General features: G+C 33.4%; 1 protein-coding gene across 1 annotated transcript in view; it reads right to left on the reverse strand.

Annotated features, from left to right (window-relative positions):
* LOC114331257 (titin) overlaps nucleotides 1-18,759 on the reverse strand; it is a 534,780-nt gene that overhangs the window by 17,755 nt on the left and 498,266 nt on the right. The window contains exon 3 of the mRNA XM_050658285.1: nucleotides 18,051-18,265. Coding sequence (XP_050514242.1) covers nucleotides 18,051-18,265 — 215 coding nt within the window. The remainder of the gene's footprint in view (nucleotides 1-18,050; nucleotides 18,266-18,759) is intronic.

Consider the following 18,759-nt stretch of genomic DNA (forward strand, 5'->3'; position numbering starts at 1 on the left):
CACTTCCAAATGAGAAACCAAAACACAGATTTTTAATCTTTTCTGAAAACCTATCGAATAACACCAAACATGACCATCCAACCCACCCCCTGGATGTGGGGTGGGGGTAACTTTAAAATCTTAAATAGCAACCCCCACTTTTTATTGCAGTTTCGGATTCGTCATAAAAAATTAAGCAATATTTATTCCAAACATTTTTTAAAATTTCTGATAGGTGGCGCTAATAAATCGAATTTTTCCAATTAAGGCGCCATCTATTAACAATTCTAAAAAATGTTTCGAATAAATGTTACTTAGTTTTTCATGACGGATCCGAATCTGTAATAAAAAGTGGAGGTTGCTATTTAAGATTTTAAAGTTACCCCCCACCCCACATTCAGGGGGTGAGTTGGAGGGTCATGTTTGGTGTTATTCGATAGGTTTTCGAAAAAGATTAAAAATCTGTTTTTTAGTTTCTCATTTGGAAGTGTATTTCGTGAGATATTAGACCATTTCTATAATTTACCTATGGTATCAGGATTAATCGTTTTTCCCAATTATAGCGCCATCTATCTACAGTTCGAAAAAATGTCTTGAATAAAAGTTGCTTACTTTTATGTAACAAATTAAAATCTGCAAGAAAAACTGGGGGTTTCCATTTGAGATTTTAAAGTTACCCCCCACCCCACCTCCAGGGGGTGTAGTGGGGGTTGGTGTTTGGTGTCATTGGATAGATTTTTGAAAATGATTAAACACCTATTTTTCAGTTTTTCGATCCGATGTTTAGTTCGCGAAATATTCGACCGTTCCACTACTTTTGGGACACCCTGTATAATATATTTTTAATAGACAAATTATTATTGTAGGTATATTGTATATAGTAAAAAAAGAATGTGTGTGTACTTTGTACGCACGTAAGAAGTTATACTTACTTCTATATTATGATTCCAACAAAATCAATATATCTACTTTAAACAGTTTTTTTGTATTGTAGTTAAATATTAAATTAATATTAGAAAAAACTAAAAGAATACTAAAAAAAATATGCATTGTCCGGGATTCGAACGTGGGACCTTCCGATCTCTAGGCGAATGCTCTATCGACGAGCTACCGAAGTTACCCTTAGGTACGATTATTTCTCGGTCATAATAATGACAATCGCGGTGACACATAGATAATTGAATAAATATTTTCAATAATATTTATTACCGTACTCCCAAAGACACAAAAATTATAATAAATATATTTACTTAAAACACTAATATATTCTTTTCACGCACACCTTAGTTGCGCTACATAATTTAAAAGATTTAGCGACTAAAACCATACTGTCGTTGTGCGCATGCGCCGGGAATGTTAAAATTTCACCGTCAATCGCGCCTAAAGAAGTATAACTTCAAAAAAATGTAATTGTGTATTTCACGCCCAGGGCCTACATGACCTATTGAGCAAAAGAAATATAAATAAATGAAATATCAAGCAAAATTTGATTTTATTTTACTTGCCATTATGTAATTAGTTAGTGTAGGGTATAGTTGTGTTTGGAGGCTTTTCGTCGTTTGCGCAAATTACAAATACCCACAACTCGAAGTGGGTAAAATGGATTACTCACCGTCGGGTTATAGGTATTATGGTTTTGCTCAATCTCCGGTGAACGTGTTTATTTCGGCAATTGAGTACTTTCGTTTACCCACAACGCGTACTGGGTATTTCGCTTCGGCCAATGTCCGAATAAACTGCTTACTCCGTGACGTGGGTAATTTACGTTGTCCACATCGCAAAGTGAGTAAAAATTTCGGACATTGTCAGAATTGGGAGTTTGAGTGTAACAAACACGTGACATATTATCTAATATATCTTATATTTATACAGAGTGAGTTTTATGTATGGAAATCCTCAATTATCTCAAAAACTGCTTTCATTATTTTTATAGATTTTGATGGGTAAGGGTTCTCTAATGCGGCCAATAGATATTATAGCGGTAATAACATTGTTGTCAGATCTTCCGTTTTTCTGGAAATCTAATGAAATTTCTTATTTCAAATGTAACACTGTATATTTTTTGCGATTTGAAGTCCTTATGAAATATTGATCATTTTTCGTGTTATATTCCCTATACTTAAATTCCATAATTTCTGAGTTATTGCTACATTTCTTTAAAAAAATTTAAAGAAATTCTAAAAATAAATTTTTTTCGGCACGGATAGATATTATTTTTGGTTCTTTGGATCACTGTAATCGAAAAATCTCTTTTGTATTTTTTCTCTAAAGTTAATCGTTTTCGAGTTATAAACAATTTCAAACCCAAAAAACGGAAAATTCCGATTTTCAAGGTTCAAAAACACAAATAAAAAATATTATTTTTGAAACTACGAAGTACCTAAATTTAAGTTCAAATCTTATGTTTTCAGCTACCGATAAGTAATTTGGGTTTGTTTCATTTTAAAACATTGTTAGTTGTTAATGTAGCCAGATCGTCCGTCCTCTAATATGCGTTTTATTATCAATTAGAAAAACAATGTTTTAGAATAAATTGTACCAAAAATTCTTATCGGGAACTGATAGAAAAAGGTTTGAGCTTAAATTTTGATACTTCCATAATTTCAAAAATTATATTTTTTACTTATGTTTTTATTATGATTAATTACGAAAACGATTAATTTTAGAGAAAAATTACAAAAGACCTTTTTTGTTCCCAATGATCCAATAACCCTAAAATAATATCTATCTGAGCCAAAAAACTTAATGTTTATAATTGGTTTAAATTTATTTTTAATAAATGTAGCACTAACTCAGAACTTATGGCATTTAGATATAGGGAATATAACATGAACAATAATCAGTATTTCATAAGAACTTCAAAACGCAAAAAATATACAGGGTGTTCTAGTTGAAATAAGAAAGTTCATTAGATTTTCAGAAAAACGGAAGATCTGACAACAATGTAATTACCACTATAATATTGGCCACATTAGGGAACCCTTACAGACCAAAATCTATAAAAATCTTGCAAGCCGTTTCCGAGATGATTGAGGGTTTCCATACATAAAACTCACTCTGTACAACAAACTGTCTTGCTATAATTAAAATTTTTTGTAAACGTTGTCAATAAATTTTGAATCTTGTATATATATATATATATATATATATATATATATATATACAGGGTAAGGCAAATAAAGGGACTATTAGAAATATCTTGAGAACTAAAGGCAAGAGAATCATCAAAATTTGAATTAAGGGGTTTTGAAGAGTCATCTGTTTAATGAAAATATTTTCACCTATTTGCTACTTCCGGTTATACCGGAAGTTGCTTATAACTTCGCTTTTTTAAATGGGACACCCTTTATATTTTTACATATTTGGATTCTCTTCGATATCTTCTTTCTTAAAATATGAGGTTTTGTAATGTTATACAGGGTATTTTAAAAGATAATTACGTTTTTTTATTAATTTCGTAGCAATATTCACACCCTGTGGAATTGTAGTAGTTTGATATCTAAAACTCTACTTACGTTCAAATGATTTTTAATATAGTCTACTATTGTTAGGAATCATTAGTATAGCTAAATTTTTAATTTTAGTATACAGGATTGGTCGAAACTCGGAATGAGTATTTTCTGAGTTTTCTTAAATGGAACACCCTGTATTTTAGAAATTTAATGAAATTATATTTTATGATACTTTTTTATTTCTTAAGCATTCCCTATACCTAACTGCTTTAATTTGTGCTCAATTCTTAATCGCACCAATAATCTTAACTACGTAGGTGTTTTGATAGCTAAACCATTATTGGTAATTTCAAGGATCATCATCCAGCCTCAAAAGTCCACTGCTGAACATAGGCCTCCTCCCCTCGTTTCCAACCCCATCTATCCTGCGCCGCCCTCATCCAGTTTTTATTTACCTTTCTCAAGTCGTCAGTCCATCTTGTAGGCGGTCGATCGACGCTTCTCTTGTCTTCTCTTGGCCTCCATTCCAATAACCTCTTCGTCCATCGCCCATCTGTCATTCTGGCTACGTGTCCTGCCCATCTCCACTTCAACCTGGCTATCCTCTCGATGACGTCAGTCACCTTTGTTCTTCTCCTGATTTCTTCGTTTCTGATTTTGTCTCGCAGAGTTATTCCTAACATTGACCGCTCCATTCTTCTCTGCGTGACTCTTAGTTTGGTAGCCGAGGCTTTAGTTAAGGTAAGTGTTTCTGATCCGTACGTCAAGACTGGGAGGACACACTGATCGAATACCTTTCTCTTTAGACATGTGGGTAACTCACTTTTAAAAGTTTCTCTCAGTTTTCCAAATGCTGCCCACCCAAGACCGATTCTTCTCTTCAGCTCATGAGTCTGGTTATCCCTGCCAATCGTAATTTCATGTCCCAGGTATTTACATCTATCTACGAGTTCTATTTCCTTCCCACCAATACTGATGTTCTGGTTGGGTACCAAATTTGTCATTATTTTTGTTTTTGAGATGTTTATATTTAAACCTACATTTTCTGTAGCTACAACGAGTTCTTGTACCATCTCTCTTGCCATACCTAGATCCTCAGCTACTATGACTATATCATCGGCGAAACGTAAGTTGTTTAGGTATTCTCCATCTATTTTTATTCCCTTTGTCATCCAATCCAAACTCTTGAAAGCATGTTCTAAGACCGTATTAAAAAGTTTAGGTGACATTGGGTCTCCTTGTCTAACCCCCCGTTCTATTTTTATGCGATTACTGTTAGTATATAATTTGACAGTGGTTGTTGCCTGTAAGTATATTTTGTGTAATAATTTTGTATACCTATAATCTAGCCTGCATTCTTTAAGCGCCTGTAATATTTTGCTAAGTTCAACTGTGTCAAAGGCTTTATGAAAATCGATAAAAACTAGAACTAGGGGTTTATTGTATTCCACTACTTTCTCTATCAGGGTTTTTATACTTTGTAGATGGTCATTTGTTCCGTAATTTTTTCGGAATCCTCCCTGTTCTCTTGGTTGATAAATCTCTAACTTTCTTTCCATTCTCTTAACTATTATTCGCGTAAATAACTTATATAAATGGCTGAGGAGGCTAATCGGTCTGTAATTCTCTAAATTGGCTTTGTCTCCTGCTTTGTGTAATAGAATCATAGTAGCGTTGTTCCAGTCTGTTGGGATATTGGCGTTGTGAAGGCAGATATTGAAAAGTTGTTTAATTTTTTCAAGTAGTATATTTCCTCCAATTTTTAGTGCTTCTGATACTATTCCATCTTCACCTGGGGTTCGATTATTTTTCATTTTCTTCAGAGCCTCTTTGATTTCTGATTTTGTTATATCGGGCATTAAATCCGATCCTTGATTTAATACCCCAGTTTTTACTGTAATTGGAGGTTGCGCATTGTCATCTTTTTTTCTTGATTTGTATAACTCTGTGTAGAACTCTTCGACTATTGTTAATATTTCATCTCTGTTTGTAGTTTCTTTTCCAGTTCTGTTTCTTAGTTTGTTGATTTCTATTTTTCCTTTTTGTACGCTTACGTTCTTCAAAACTTTCATGTCCTTATTTTGCTCTATTGCTTGTTTTGTTTTTTCTACATTGTAGTTTCTTATGTCTTTTCTTATTGACTTTGTGATAGTCTTATTTATTTGATTTAGCGCTTCTTTGCTGGAACTTGTATCTCCTTTCATCTGTCGTCTTAGTTCTATAAGGGTTTTAGTAGGTTGACTTAGTTTTTCATCTTTTTGGTTTGTTGGACAGTATTTAGTTTGAGCCTGTTGTATTGTGGTGATTATTTGCTTGTTCAGTATATTAATGTCTGTTGTTGTTGTATCTTTCAATGTATCATTAATATATTTTTCGAACTCCTGAATATTAGTTGGTTTTACCCATTTCTTTGGGTGTTTCTTATTTATCATTTTGAGTCTTTCCTTTTCGATCGATATCGTTATTTTAGCTCTTACTAACCTGTGATCACTGCTTGTGCTGAACTGGTTTAACACATTTACGTCTTTAAATAATTCTTTTTAATTTGTTAAGAAATAGTCGATTTCGTTCCTTGTTTTTCCATCTGGACTTTCCCAGGACCATCTTCTATGTTTTTTCTTTTTAAAGAAGCTGTTCATTTGATAGAGATTGTTTTCCAAAAGAAAAGTTAACAGTTGTTTGCCTCTATCATTTCTGCCTTCGCTTCCAAAATTTCCCAATATTATTTCAGAGGGGTCTTCCTTGGTACCTATTTTGGCGTTGAAATCACCGCCTATTATTAAGAAGTGGCCAGGATTTTCCTTAATTGCACAGGATATTTGGTCGTAGAATATTTGGACTTCTTCATCTGAATGGCCTGTAGTAGGTGCGTATACTTGAATGAACTTTAGGATATATCTGGTGCTCATTTTGATGTTTACGTAGACCACCCTTGTTGATATTTGGTTTATTGACACAATTCTGTTCGCAATTCTTTTGTGAACAAAGAAGCCGACTCCTCCGACTGTCGATTCCTCTTCTCCTTTGTAGTACCACAGATGGCCTGATGGGAGTGAGATAAGATTCTCTCCTTTTTTTCTAACTTCGCTGATACCCACAATATCCCAATTCACTTTTGAAAGTTCTTCCTCCATTTCTTCGAACCTTTCTTCGGTAGAGAGCGACCGAGCATTATATGTGGCGATGTTGAGGTTTATATTTTTGACGCACTTTGAATAGGGTTGGTTTACACTGGTCGGGTTTGTGGCATTTAAACACCGTGCTTGCCTTGCATGTTGGTGAGTATTCATATTTATTCCCACGAGTAGCTGGGGATCGTTGTCGATTCCTGTAGAGCCCCGCGTACAGAAACAAGGCTAATTTTCAATGGGATTTCGCCCGGTGTCCCAAGAGCATCGTTAGCGGCCGCGTGACGTGCGACCATTCAGTTTTTAGCACGATAGCTTCCACCTTAACTTACGGATTTTTTGCATCTGGTTTTCTCCATATTTTGTTGGGTAAGATGGGGAGGGAAAATGTGTATATGGGAAGAATCTGTAGTAGAAAGAAATATAGTGACCCGTCTGTCTTCGGAAACCTAATCGCCATTCGGGGTCGGAAAAAAACAAGAGTTAGCCAAGAGAGGCTGATAGAAAAAAATTTAAGACATTTCACTCAAGACAAGTTGAAGAAGAGTAAAATGTGAAGGCCCTTATGATCCGCCAGGTGCGTTTCATAAGCGTATGAGTATTGGTACGCTTTGTGTTCCCGCTCATACTTCGGGGTGTTGACTACAGACTGTATGGCTCGTCCAGCATGCCATAGCATGGAGGATAAGGTTAACGTAATTTTTACAATGTAGACACCCTAAACTCCATGGTCTGACACATGTGTCAAGGATCAGTCTGGATTAATATGTATTTATTTCTAAAAAAATATTTGTGATTGAATATTTTCACGGCCAACCTAACAAAATTTTACTTATTTTTTGTTGTAATTAATGTTTAGTTTGAATCACCAATAACTCACAAATTAAAGCAGTTAGGTATAGGGAATACTTATAAAATAAAAAAGTACCATAAAATATAATTTCATTACAATACTAAAACACAGGGTGTTCCATTTAAGAAAACTCGTAAAATATTCATTCTGAGTTTCGACTAACCCTGTATACTAAAATTTCAAAATAAGCTATACTAATGATTCTTAACAATAACAGACTATACTAAAAATCACTTGAATATAAGCAGAGTTTTTAATGTCAAACTATTACAATTCTACAATGTGTGAATGTTGCTACGAAATTAATAAAAAAACGTAAATATCTCTTAAAATACCCTGTATAATATTACAAAACCTTATACTTTAAGAAAGACGACATCGAGGAGAATCCAAAAATGTAAAAGTATACAGGGTGTCCTATTAACAAAACGAAGTTCCGGTATAACCGGAAGTTGCAAAGAGATGAAAATATTTTCATTAAATAGATCATCCTTCAAAACCCCTTTATTCCAATTTTCATGATTCTGTTGCCTTTAGTTCTCGAGATATTTCTAATAGGCCAGTTATCTGCCTCACCCTATATAATTTTAGCTCTGTCCCATAGCATCTTACCATCTATTTTTGTAAGGGCTTTCATGTCAACTGTTTCTAATTAGCATTAGATATTTTTGTCCTCTTTCTGTCAGGTCGTGTTGCGGCAGCGTATGTCATTAACCTGATGACAGTTTTGTAAATTCCGTTTTTTATTTTTTTTTTCAATATTTTTATTTCTCCAGAGGGTGACAACAGCCGGTCCCAAGCTCGGATAAAATATGGAGGGTGATTGGCAAGGTTAGCTATCGTAAAAACGAATCATCATCATCAACAGCTAATCCATCCATCGTCGGATGCAAGCCTCCCTTAGGTGTGTCTATTCATATCTGTTTACTATTTTTTGGATCCATTCGTGGTCAGCCATTCGCTTGATGTTATCAGTCCATCTTGTTTGAGGTCTGCCTCTACTTCTTTTGCTTTCCCTTGGTTGCCATTCGAGAATTCGCTTTGTCCAACGGTTGTCTTCCATTCTTCCTATGTGTCCTGCTCAGTTCAATTTTAACATGGCAATTTTCTTAATCTGGATCTGGATCTGTTACTTTTGATCGTCTTATGATCTATTTATTGGACTTGCGATCACTGAGCTTAATGTTGAGCATTCTCCGTTTCATAGCCCTCTGAATCACTTGAAGTTTGTGGATTACGTAGTTGTTAAAAGCCCAAGTTTTAGTTCCGTATGTCAGAACTGGCAACATAGGCCAGGAACCGAAGCTTTTTACCTCGCAATTTTTACAGAATGGATCGATTTGATTGAAAATTTGAGAATAAGTAGTGGATAGTCCAAGGATCAAAATCTATATGATTCCGAAAGGCGCTTTTACTATGGGGCTGGTTGCCACTCCATCTCGGGGGTGGACATTTTTTATTATATTTTGACCGCAAAAGTTGATACAACCATTCATTCTAAGCAAAAAATGTTCTATACATTTTTTTGATAAAATTAATAATTTTCGATTTATTCGCTATCGAAAGTGTTAGTTTTGTATAGAAAAAATCAATGTTTTTCGATATAGGTACTCATTTACGATTCACTAAATTTTTGCCGTAGAAAATTTTTTTTTAAATCAAGTCCTTGGGAATTAAATAACCTACAATTTTATATTGAAACATTTTTTTTTGGTATCCCTGATGCTAATCTTTCTATTCTGAAGAAAATTGCATTTTTTACTAAAACTACAAAAATTCGTTATTCGTTTTTAACTCCAGTTTTTTAAAAACTAATCATTCTAAGCCAGTCAGACTTCTAGAATCTATTAATAATGCGTAAGTAAATAAGAATGAATAAGGCCAATGACTAAAAACACGGTTAACTTACATTTTTATGCTTCCTATTGGATTTCTTCTTTTTTTTTTTGTTTCAAAAAAATATATTGATTTTTTAACCGTAACTTTTTTATTATTTATTCTAGAAAGTTTGGTAAATAACAGTTTTGTAGGTTTTTATAAGATCTATAAGCCTGTTAATATTAGATCTTTTTAAAATCCTCAGTCGCAAAAAGAGGTGACTTTGAAAGGGTTGGTAAATGTTGTCTTTGCATGTAATTACAAGTTTTAATTGTCAATTTTTGCCATAGAAGAATTTTTTACAAACCAGTTTCTTGGGAATTAAATTAGCTACAATTTCATATTTAAACATTTTTTCGTATCTCTGATTCCAATCTTGCTATTTTGAAGAAAATGCCATTTTTTTCAAAACTACAAAAATTCGTTATTCGCTTTTAACTCCATTTTTTTTTAAAACTAATTATTCTAAGCCGGGGACAAACTTCTAGAACCTATTAATAATAAATAAATAAAAAAGACCAAATAAGGTTAATGACTAATTTTAATTAGGGTGGTGATTAGGGGGTTGCTTGCCATCACTTTTTCGCTGAAAAAATGGGGACTGACATTCTTTTCATTATAAGTCACTTAATTTTTAAGTCAGAGACTTTTTTATTTCTAGAGATAGATCGTTTTAAGTAGGTACTTTAAATTAGTTTAAACAAGTTGTCCTCGAAAAATGCATATTTTTCCCGTCTTTTGACTTTGAAGCTACAATATTTAGCATTTGACGAAGAAGAGCCAACATATAATAAAGTATAGTTCGATTACTATTGGTCTTAAAGAAAATTTAAAAAACGCTTTTGTTTATTTTTTCAAAAGGTACATTTTTGTTCAGTAAAGTTGTTTTGATAAAACGAAAACTTTTGGAGTTATTAGCAGAAAACTTATTAAAAACATTAATTTTTTCGATATAAAACCAACACTTTCGATAGCGAATAAGTCGAAAACTATCAATTTTATCAAAAAAATGTGTAGAACGTTTTTTGCTTAGAATGAACTTTTTTATCAACTTTTGCAATTAAAATATAATAAAAAATTTCCACCCCCGAGATGGGTGGCAACCACCCCGATGGTAAAAGCGCCTTTCGGCATGATATAGATTTTGATTCTTGGACTATCCACTACTTATTCTCAAATTTTCAAGCAAATCAATTTATTCTGTAAAAATTGCGAGGTTTTGTCCTATTTTAAGCTTCATTACTTGGACTAACACGCACTGATCGAACGTTTTTGCTTTTAGAGTATTTGGTAAGTTTGATTTAAATAAGTAATCGACCAAAATGGTGCCCGTGCTAAGGAATATCTTCTATTTAAATCAGCCTTTAGATTAAGCTTTGACAGTTCTATTTTTTGTCCTTAGTATATATGTTATAGTCAAAGCCCGAATTTCAGGCACTCCAAGGTTTGACTAGGCAATCCTCAGGTCCGACTGACGGTCTTAGTCAGAGCCCCAAATAAATTACAGTTTTGGCATTTGACTAGTCAAACCTAGGAGAGACTAAGTTGGTCAGGAAAAGGTCGAAATTTAATTTAATGAAATCGGGGTTTGACTAGTCAAACCACGATTATTATTATTATTAATCTTTATTATTTGTTATTTGTTAGATTAGGTTTAAAAAAACGTTATTTTATTCTCACATGTTCATGATTCAATAAAATTGTGTTTTGACTAGGAAAGTTTTGGGGTAGTTCTGATTTCTTTTAGTATATATAGATTTTGGGCTGCTGAATCCAAATATGAGGTTTGCGGATAAAATTTCTTGTCGGAACATTGAAAAAATCGCGAAAAAAGCGAAAAATTTCAGCTTTTTTCCGCTTTTATGCTCAAATCTCGAAAACTATTAACTTTTAGTAAATGGTATGTTAACAGAAATTAAAGTGCTTAAAATTATCTACAAATATCACTATCTACTTTTTTTTCAGACGAATCGTTTGGTCTAAAGTACAAGTTGAGAATTACCAATTTTTAACGGTCTCGGCAAAACCCACTTTTTTCATTTAAAAATTTTTATTTTTTATTAGAATGCTGTCATTTGATAAATTTTTTCTAGTTTTCTGTACAAATACTAAATGTTAGTTCATAGGTATGGTATGTCTTTTGTGACAGCTTCCATGAGTCCATTTCGTCCTAAGAGGCTGTGAATGTCTCTGCTTTTCCCTTAGAGCCACAGAAGATCAGGCACAGATGGAATCACAGTTTCAGTTGTGTGAACATTTCTTTCAGATCTGTTATCTTGATTTCTGATAAACCTCTAGGTTTTATTCTTTTAAAATGAATTATTTGAACCGCCCCCTGACTTGCATAAACCTCAGGTGCGGGTTTCTTTTTTATCCGAGGAATGAATTGCTTAGGAGCTACTTCATGCTTTGGTGCAATACAAGAAAAGCCACATATGACGTGAAAAGTGTGGTATTCGTCGATTGTATGTACGTTCAAATCAGCGTTATCGTACACCTGGTGTGTAAAGCACGGCAGTTCAATTTTGACTGACACTTCCAAGCGAACAGCTTCTGTATAGGATGAACAAAAGCCCAAAGAGGAAACTACATCAACCTATTTTCTTGAGCCGTACTTTTTGTAGAGAAAACGGCCAACACTGCAAGGAATGGTGAGACCAACTATCTGGGTCTTACTGCCGCTAAAAGACTTTGAGCAAGCGCGTTGCTTATCTGGAAGTGTTAGCAATCGCAGGCGATCCGTAGAAAATTGACCAGCCGTGCTTTACAACAAAAGGTCTACGAAAACGCTTATTTTAACCCTTTCTATGCCAGGCCTTAATTTGCATGTTGGACCTTCAATCCCAAAGGTTTTTTCATGCTTAGTGTCCCATTGCATTATGTATACGTCGCATATAAATAAACAAATAAATGACCAAAACACGTTTTTAATGATTTATTTTAACCAACTTACACGTTTTCTTTTCAAAAGTACTCATCAGAGAGCAAAACCAACTTGAAAAAATGTAACTAACTTAAAAAAATAATGTAATGTAAATTAACATTAAAAGTTTTCTTTTGTGTGGTACTCCTCAAAACATGAAACTACTCAAAGGCCGACTCCGCATCTTGCACACATGTATCTGGATTCGCTTCTTTTTTTTTCTGGTGTTTCCTGTGGCTACAAACGCTTCATCTTCTAGCAGCTACCTATAAGCGTTGCCACCAGTGCTACAATATAGCATATATCTAAAATATGTAAACAAATATATACGGCAATGGGTCCGCATGACCTGTCTTAGGTGCCAACATTTTGAGGCTTTGGGAACAATAATCTAACATTATCGGACATATTTCTATGGCATTGGGACACCAATGAGTCTAAAATTTTATAAGCAACGCATATTTTCGGCTTTGGTAAATTGAGACCATAACACCTTGAACGTATATATACGGCAGAGGGGAATAAAGACCCACTTTTTCAAAAACATATATATGCAGCGTTGGGACAGAAAGGGTTAACGTACATACAATCGAGGGATAGGTACCACACTTTTTACGTCATGGGTGGCATTTATTGTATTGCACCAAAACATGCAACAATAGCTCCTAACCAATCCATTCCTCGGCTAAAAACTAAACTCGCGCCTGAGGTTTATGGAAGTCAGAGAGCTGTTCAACTAGTACATTTTGAAAGGACAAAACCTCAAGGTTTATCAGAAATCAAGATCCGAAGGGAATGTTCACACCAACTGAAACTGTGACTCCATCTGTGCCTGATCTTCTGTGGCTCTTAGGAAAAAGCAAGACATTCTCGGTATTTTAGGATGGAATGGATTCATGGAAGCTATAAGAAGAGACATACCATATTTATGTTATGAACTAACATTTATGATTTGTACAGAAAACTAGGAGAAATTCATCAAATGACAGCCTTCTAATAAAAACTATAGTTTTGGAATGTAAAAAGTGAATTTTGCCGAAACCGTTAAAAATTGGCAATTTTCAACTTGCACTTTATACCGAACGGTTCGTCTGAAAAAAAAAAAGAATGTGTGTGTACTTTGTACGCACGTAAGAAGATATTCTTCTATTATATAATAGTTAATTTAAACGAAGTAAATATACTTAAAAGGTTATTTGTACTTATTTTATTTAAAAATCAAACTAACTTTCTTATCCACCACTTTCAAAAAAAAAAGATTATCTTCAAAAATTATATAATAATATACTTACAATCATAAAATCTAAAAAAAAATAGAAAAATAATAACTTGCTTGGGGCTTGAACCCACTTCACGTCTACCACGCCGTACGAAAGTTGACGCCCTTTCAAACTGCACCAAACTCTCGTATACGTCATGTGGGAATATACACAAACTAAACGTTTACACCATAAATTTATATGAATTTAATAAAATTATTAGTTTGATTTTTGTCGAAATAAAATACAACAAAATATAGAATAAGAAAACGATATATGAGATGAAGATTTGTAGAAAGTTTGTTCGTAATCAGATTATGTAAATTAAAGCATTGCCTACTAATAGGTAACTACATTATTTTGTTTACATTTTCCAAATAGATAGGTATTGAAACTATTAGGTATTTCCAACTGAAACATTTAGAATTACGTACCTGCAGCTTTTCAAAACTATTTCAAAAGTCACTATAATTATAAACTTGATTTTATTTCTGTCCACACATCAATAAAAACTAATATTACACAATATTTTTGTTTACCGATAACCTACACATTGAACAATTATTGACAGATCATTTCAAAATTTCAACACCCAATCAGAGCCCGTATAACAACTAATACCATACTGTCGGTGTGCGCATGCGCATGCGCGCGGATCAATAAAATTTTACCCTCAATCGATTCGCCGCTAAAGAAGAATATCTTCAAAAAGTAAATAGTAATATTTGTAGATAATTTTAAGTACTTTAATTTCTGTTAACAGACCATTTACTAAAAGTTAATAGTTTTCCAGATTTGAGCAAAAAAGCGGAAAAAAGCTGAAATTTTTCGATTTTCTCGCGATTTTTTCAATGTTCCGGCAAGAAAGTTTGTCCGCAAACCTCATATTCGGTTTCAGCGGCCCAAAATCCATATATAATGAAAGAAATCAGAACTACCCCAAAACTTTCCCACTAGGGAGCTCGTAGAGTACAAATTCACTGAATCATCAGGCATTATGGCATTTAGAGTTGCACAATAATACGTTAGACCTTTTACAGTTACATAATTTTGAAGAGCATTTCTTATTGCTGTAGCATTTTATAAAGCCTTGTCTTCCAAATTCAGAATCTTTTGTACTCATTTCTCTTAGAGGCAGCATAATGTCTGAAACATCTTCGAAATTAAGGAAATTCTCTTTGCATTCTCTTATTTGATTTCTTGAAAAAAAAATGTGTTTATTGTTCCGTATTTCGTACCAACTCTATATAAACCGTCAATTATTGTTTTATCTTGTATGATACCCAAAATATTTCGAGCATCTTCATTTGCTCTATCAAAGCTGGGGATAGGTATTGTTACAGTTTTTCCGATCGAAATTGGAAGAATTTTTTTTACTAATTATTTCGTAGCATTAGCCTGGGCATGCAGACCTTCAATGGTCTTTCCTTTATTTATTTTAATCTTTTCTGTCTGTGCACAACGCATGCATGTAATGCAACGCCCAGGCTAATGCTATGAAACAATTAAGTGAAAAAAAAATTCCTCCAATTTCGATCGGAAAAACTATAACAGTACCTATCCCCAACTTTGATAGAGCCAAAGGAGATGCTCGAAATATTTTGGGTATCATACAAGATAAAACAATTGCCAGTTTATATAGAGTTGGTACGAAATACGGAACAATACACACTTTTTTCAAGAAATCAAATAGGAGAATGCAAAGAGAATTTTCTTAATTTCGATGATATTTCAGACGTTAAGCTGTCTCTAAGAGAAATAGGTACAAAAGATTCTAAATTTGGAGGACAATGCTTTATAAAATGCTACTGCAATAAGAAATGCTCTTCAAAACGTATTGTGCAACTCTAAGTGCCATAATGCCTCAGCATGTGAGAATAAACACTATTTTTTTTATTGTGCCCCCTGATGAGAGACTAATAAGTTTCGAAACCGGTAGAGGTGCTTCCTGCACTCTCTGATTGAACTAGAATATAATGCGGCTGTAGTTTCGTGTTGCAACGAAATTGAAAATGATTATTTATTTTTTACTATTTTTTTATTTTAATTACGACAATATAAAATAATAAACTTTGAAATTAAAAAATAACGTATTATTAAACCTAATCTAACAAATTACGACATTTTAATAGCTGATCCGAGTTTGACTAGTCAAACCCTGATTTCATAAAATTAAATTTCGACCTTTGCCTGACCGACTTAGTCTCTCCTAGGTTTGACTAAGACCGTCAGTCAGACCTGAGGATTGCCTAGTCAAACCTAGGAGTACCTGAAATTCGGGCTTTGACTATAACATATATGTTAGGCACTCCTAGGTTTGACTAGGCAATCCTCAGGTCTGAGTGATGGTCTTAGTCAAAGCCCGAAATAAATTTACAGTTTCGGCCTTTGACTAGTCAAACCTAGGAGAGACTAAGTTGACCAGGCAAAGGTTAAAATTTAATTTTATGAAATCGGGGTTTGACTAGTCAAACCCCGATCAGCTATTAAAGTTTCGTAATTTGTTAGATTAGGTTTAATAAATCGTAATTTTTAACGTTTACTATTTTTATACTGTCGGAATTAAAATAAAAAAAAATTAGTGTTTATACTCACATGTTGAGGCATGTTGTTATGAAATCGGGGTTTGACTAGTCAAACCCCGATCAGCTATTAAAATTTCGTAATTTGTTAGATTAGGTTTAATAAATCGTAATTTTTAACGTTTACTATTTTTATACTGTCGGAATTAAAATAAAAGAATTACTGTTTATTCTCACATGTTGAGGCATTATGGCATTTAGAGTTGCACAATACGTTAGACCTTTTACACTTACATAATTTTAAAGATCACTACTTATTGCAGTAGCATTTTATAAAGCCTTGGCCTCAAAATTTAGAATCTTTTGTACTAATTTCTCTTAGAGACAGCTTAACGTCTGGAACATCTTCGAAATTAAGAAAATTTTCTTTGATTTCTTGAAAAAAGTGTGTTTATTGTTCTGTATTTCGTACAAACTCTATATAAACCATCAACTGTTTTATCTTATATATTATTATTATTCAAAATATTTCGAGCATCTCCTTTGGCTTTATCAAACTGGCGATATGTATTGTTACAGTTTTTTTGATCGAAATTGGAGGACATTTTTTTCTCTTAATTGTTTCATAGTATTAGCCTGGGCATGAAGACTTTCAATCGCCTTTCATTTATTTATTTTAATGTGTTCTGTCTGTACACAATGCATGCATGTAACTCTTCTTTCAAAACCTTTATAGTATGCACCAGTGTGCTGTCAGCCTACAAAATATGTACCACCTGATTTCAAATTATGCACGTATGTGCAATCTATTACCTCAATTCTGTGGCATCTACTACCTCAAAATATTTTTATTCTGTGTAAAAAATTTAATAATACTTTTAAATATTTAATGTTAAATAATTTTTTCAATTGTTATGGTATAAGTAACTTATAACTATTTATTAGCGTAAAAATTTCCTCCAATTTCGATCAGAAAAACTGTAAAAATTCCTATCCCCAGCTTTGATAGAGTCAAAGGAGATGCTCGAAACATAGCATATATAGTTGGTACGAAATACTGAACAATAAACACACTTTTTTTCAAGAAATCAAATAAGAGAATGCAAAGAGAAGTTTCTTATTTTCGAAGATGTTCCAGACGTTAAGCTGTCTCTAAGAGAAATTAGTACAAAAGATTCCAAATTTGGATGACAAGGCTCTATAAAATGCTACTGCAATAATAAATGCTCCTCAAAATTATGTAAGCGTAAAAGGTCTAACGTATTGTGCAACTCTAAATGCCATAATGCCTCAACATGTGAGAATAAACACTAATTTTTTTATTTTAATTACAATATAAAAATAATAAACAATAAAATTAAAAAATGCCGTTTTATTAAACGTAATCTAATAAATTACGACATTTTAATAGCTGATCGGGGTTTGACTATTGATGAATTTAATAAAATTAAATTTCGACCTTTGCCTGACCAACTTAGTCTCTCCTAGGTGCGACTAGTCAAAGGTAGAAATTGTAATTTATTTCGGGCTTTGACTGGGACCGTCAGTCAGACCTGAGGATTGCCTAGTCAAACCTAGGAGTGCCTGAAATTCGGGCTTTGACTATAACATATATACGACTCAGCCTTTTCTATACCTATTATTGTTGTCCAGAGTTATATTCCCAACTATATCTAGAGATTACTTGGTTAGATATTTAGTTTTTGCAAGATTTATTTTTAATTCTACATATTTCTTTTGATTTGGTATTTAGGTCTAATAGCATTTTCTACAATTCTTCTCTGTTTTTTGGTATTAGCGTAACATCATCGGCAAATATCAGATGGTTTAGGTATTCGTCGTCTATCGTCACTCATTTATTTGCCCGTTCCAAAGTTTGAAACATATTTTCTAGAGCTAAGGTAAATAGTTTGTGTGAGACAGAATTTCCTTGTCTAACCTCTCTTTGCAGGTTTTACTTTTTAAAAACGAATACTGCTCAAATAAACAATGTTATACCTCGGAGTAATATTTAAGTAGCTAATACTTTATATTTAAAATAAAACAATTTACTTACTTGTCTACTAACGGTCCAGTATAATCCTCTGGAAACTTAGGAGACAAAGGTATTATATATTTATAGAGCCTCTCGTTGAGAACATACAGCTGAGCAGTAGAAGAGCACTTAACGTTGTACCACCAGTCACATGTTAGTGCTACTTGACTAAATATTGTGCCGTTGGGACACAAGAAAGACGCTTGTCCTCCATTAAGATCACAGTAATGCCAAACCTGCAAGCATAATAAAAATTATATTAGTAAAATTTTACGTGATTTAAGTTAAAGTATTAAGAAGTCAAAAAGAGGTAGAAAAAGTACTTTCGCAGTTTACCAAATGAAGAATTTGGCAGCAAACCAGTCAAGTTAACGGAGAAAGTTAACTACTGTCATTGTTACCAAAATAACAAACAAGGAAGTTCCGACAGGTTTTGACAGGAAACGCTGGTTTCCGAGTCAGAAAGCCGACGCCGAGTCGGTGTAGCTAAATCCTTCGTATTTAAATGGGCCTTAGTATGTTCTTTAATGGTAAAATATTGCAAAACCTCTAAATTTTAAAGATCCGCTTGGATTGACATAAAATTTGAAATACACATAGCTAACAAGTCAAAGAAAAAAAGTGATATTGTGCCGATATGTACCCCGGGGGTGGTTTTCACCCTCTCTTGTGGGCGAAAAAATATTCGTCCAAAGTAAGTCCGGAAATGGATAAACTGACTAATTTTAAG

This window comes from Diabrotica virgifera, chromosome 8, assembly GCF_917563875.1.
Source record: "Diabrotica virgifera virgifera chromosome 8, PGI_DIABVI_V3a".
NCBI lineage: Eukaryota > Metazoa > Arthropoda > Insecta > Coleoptera > Chrysomelidae > Diabrotica > Diabrotica virgifera.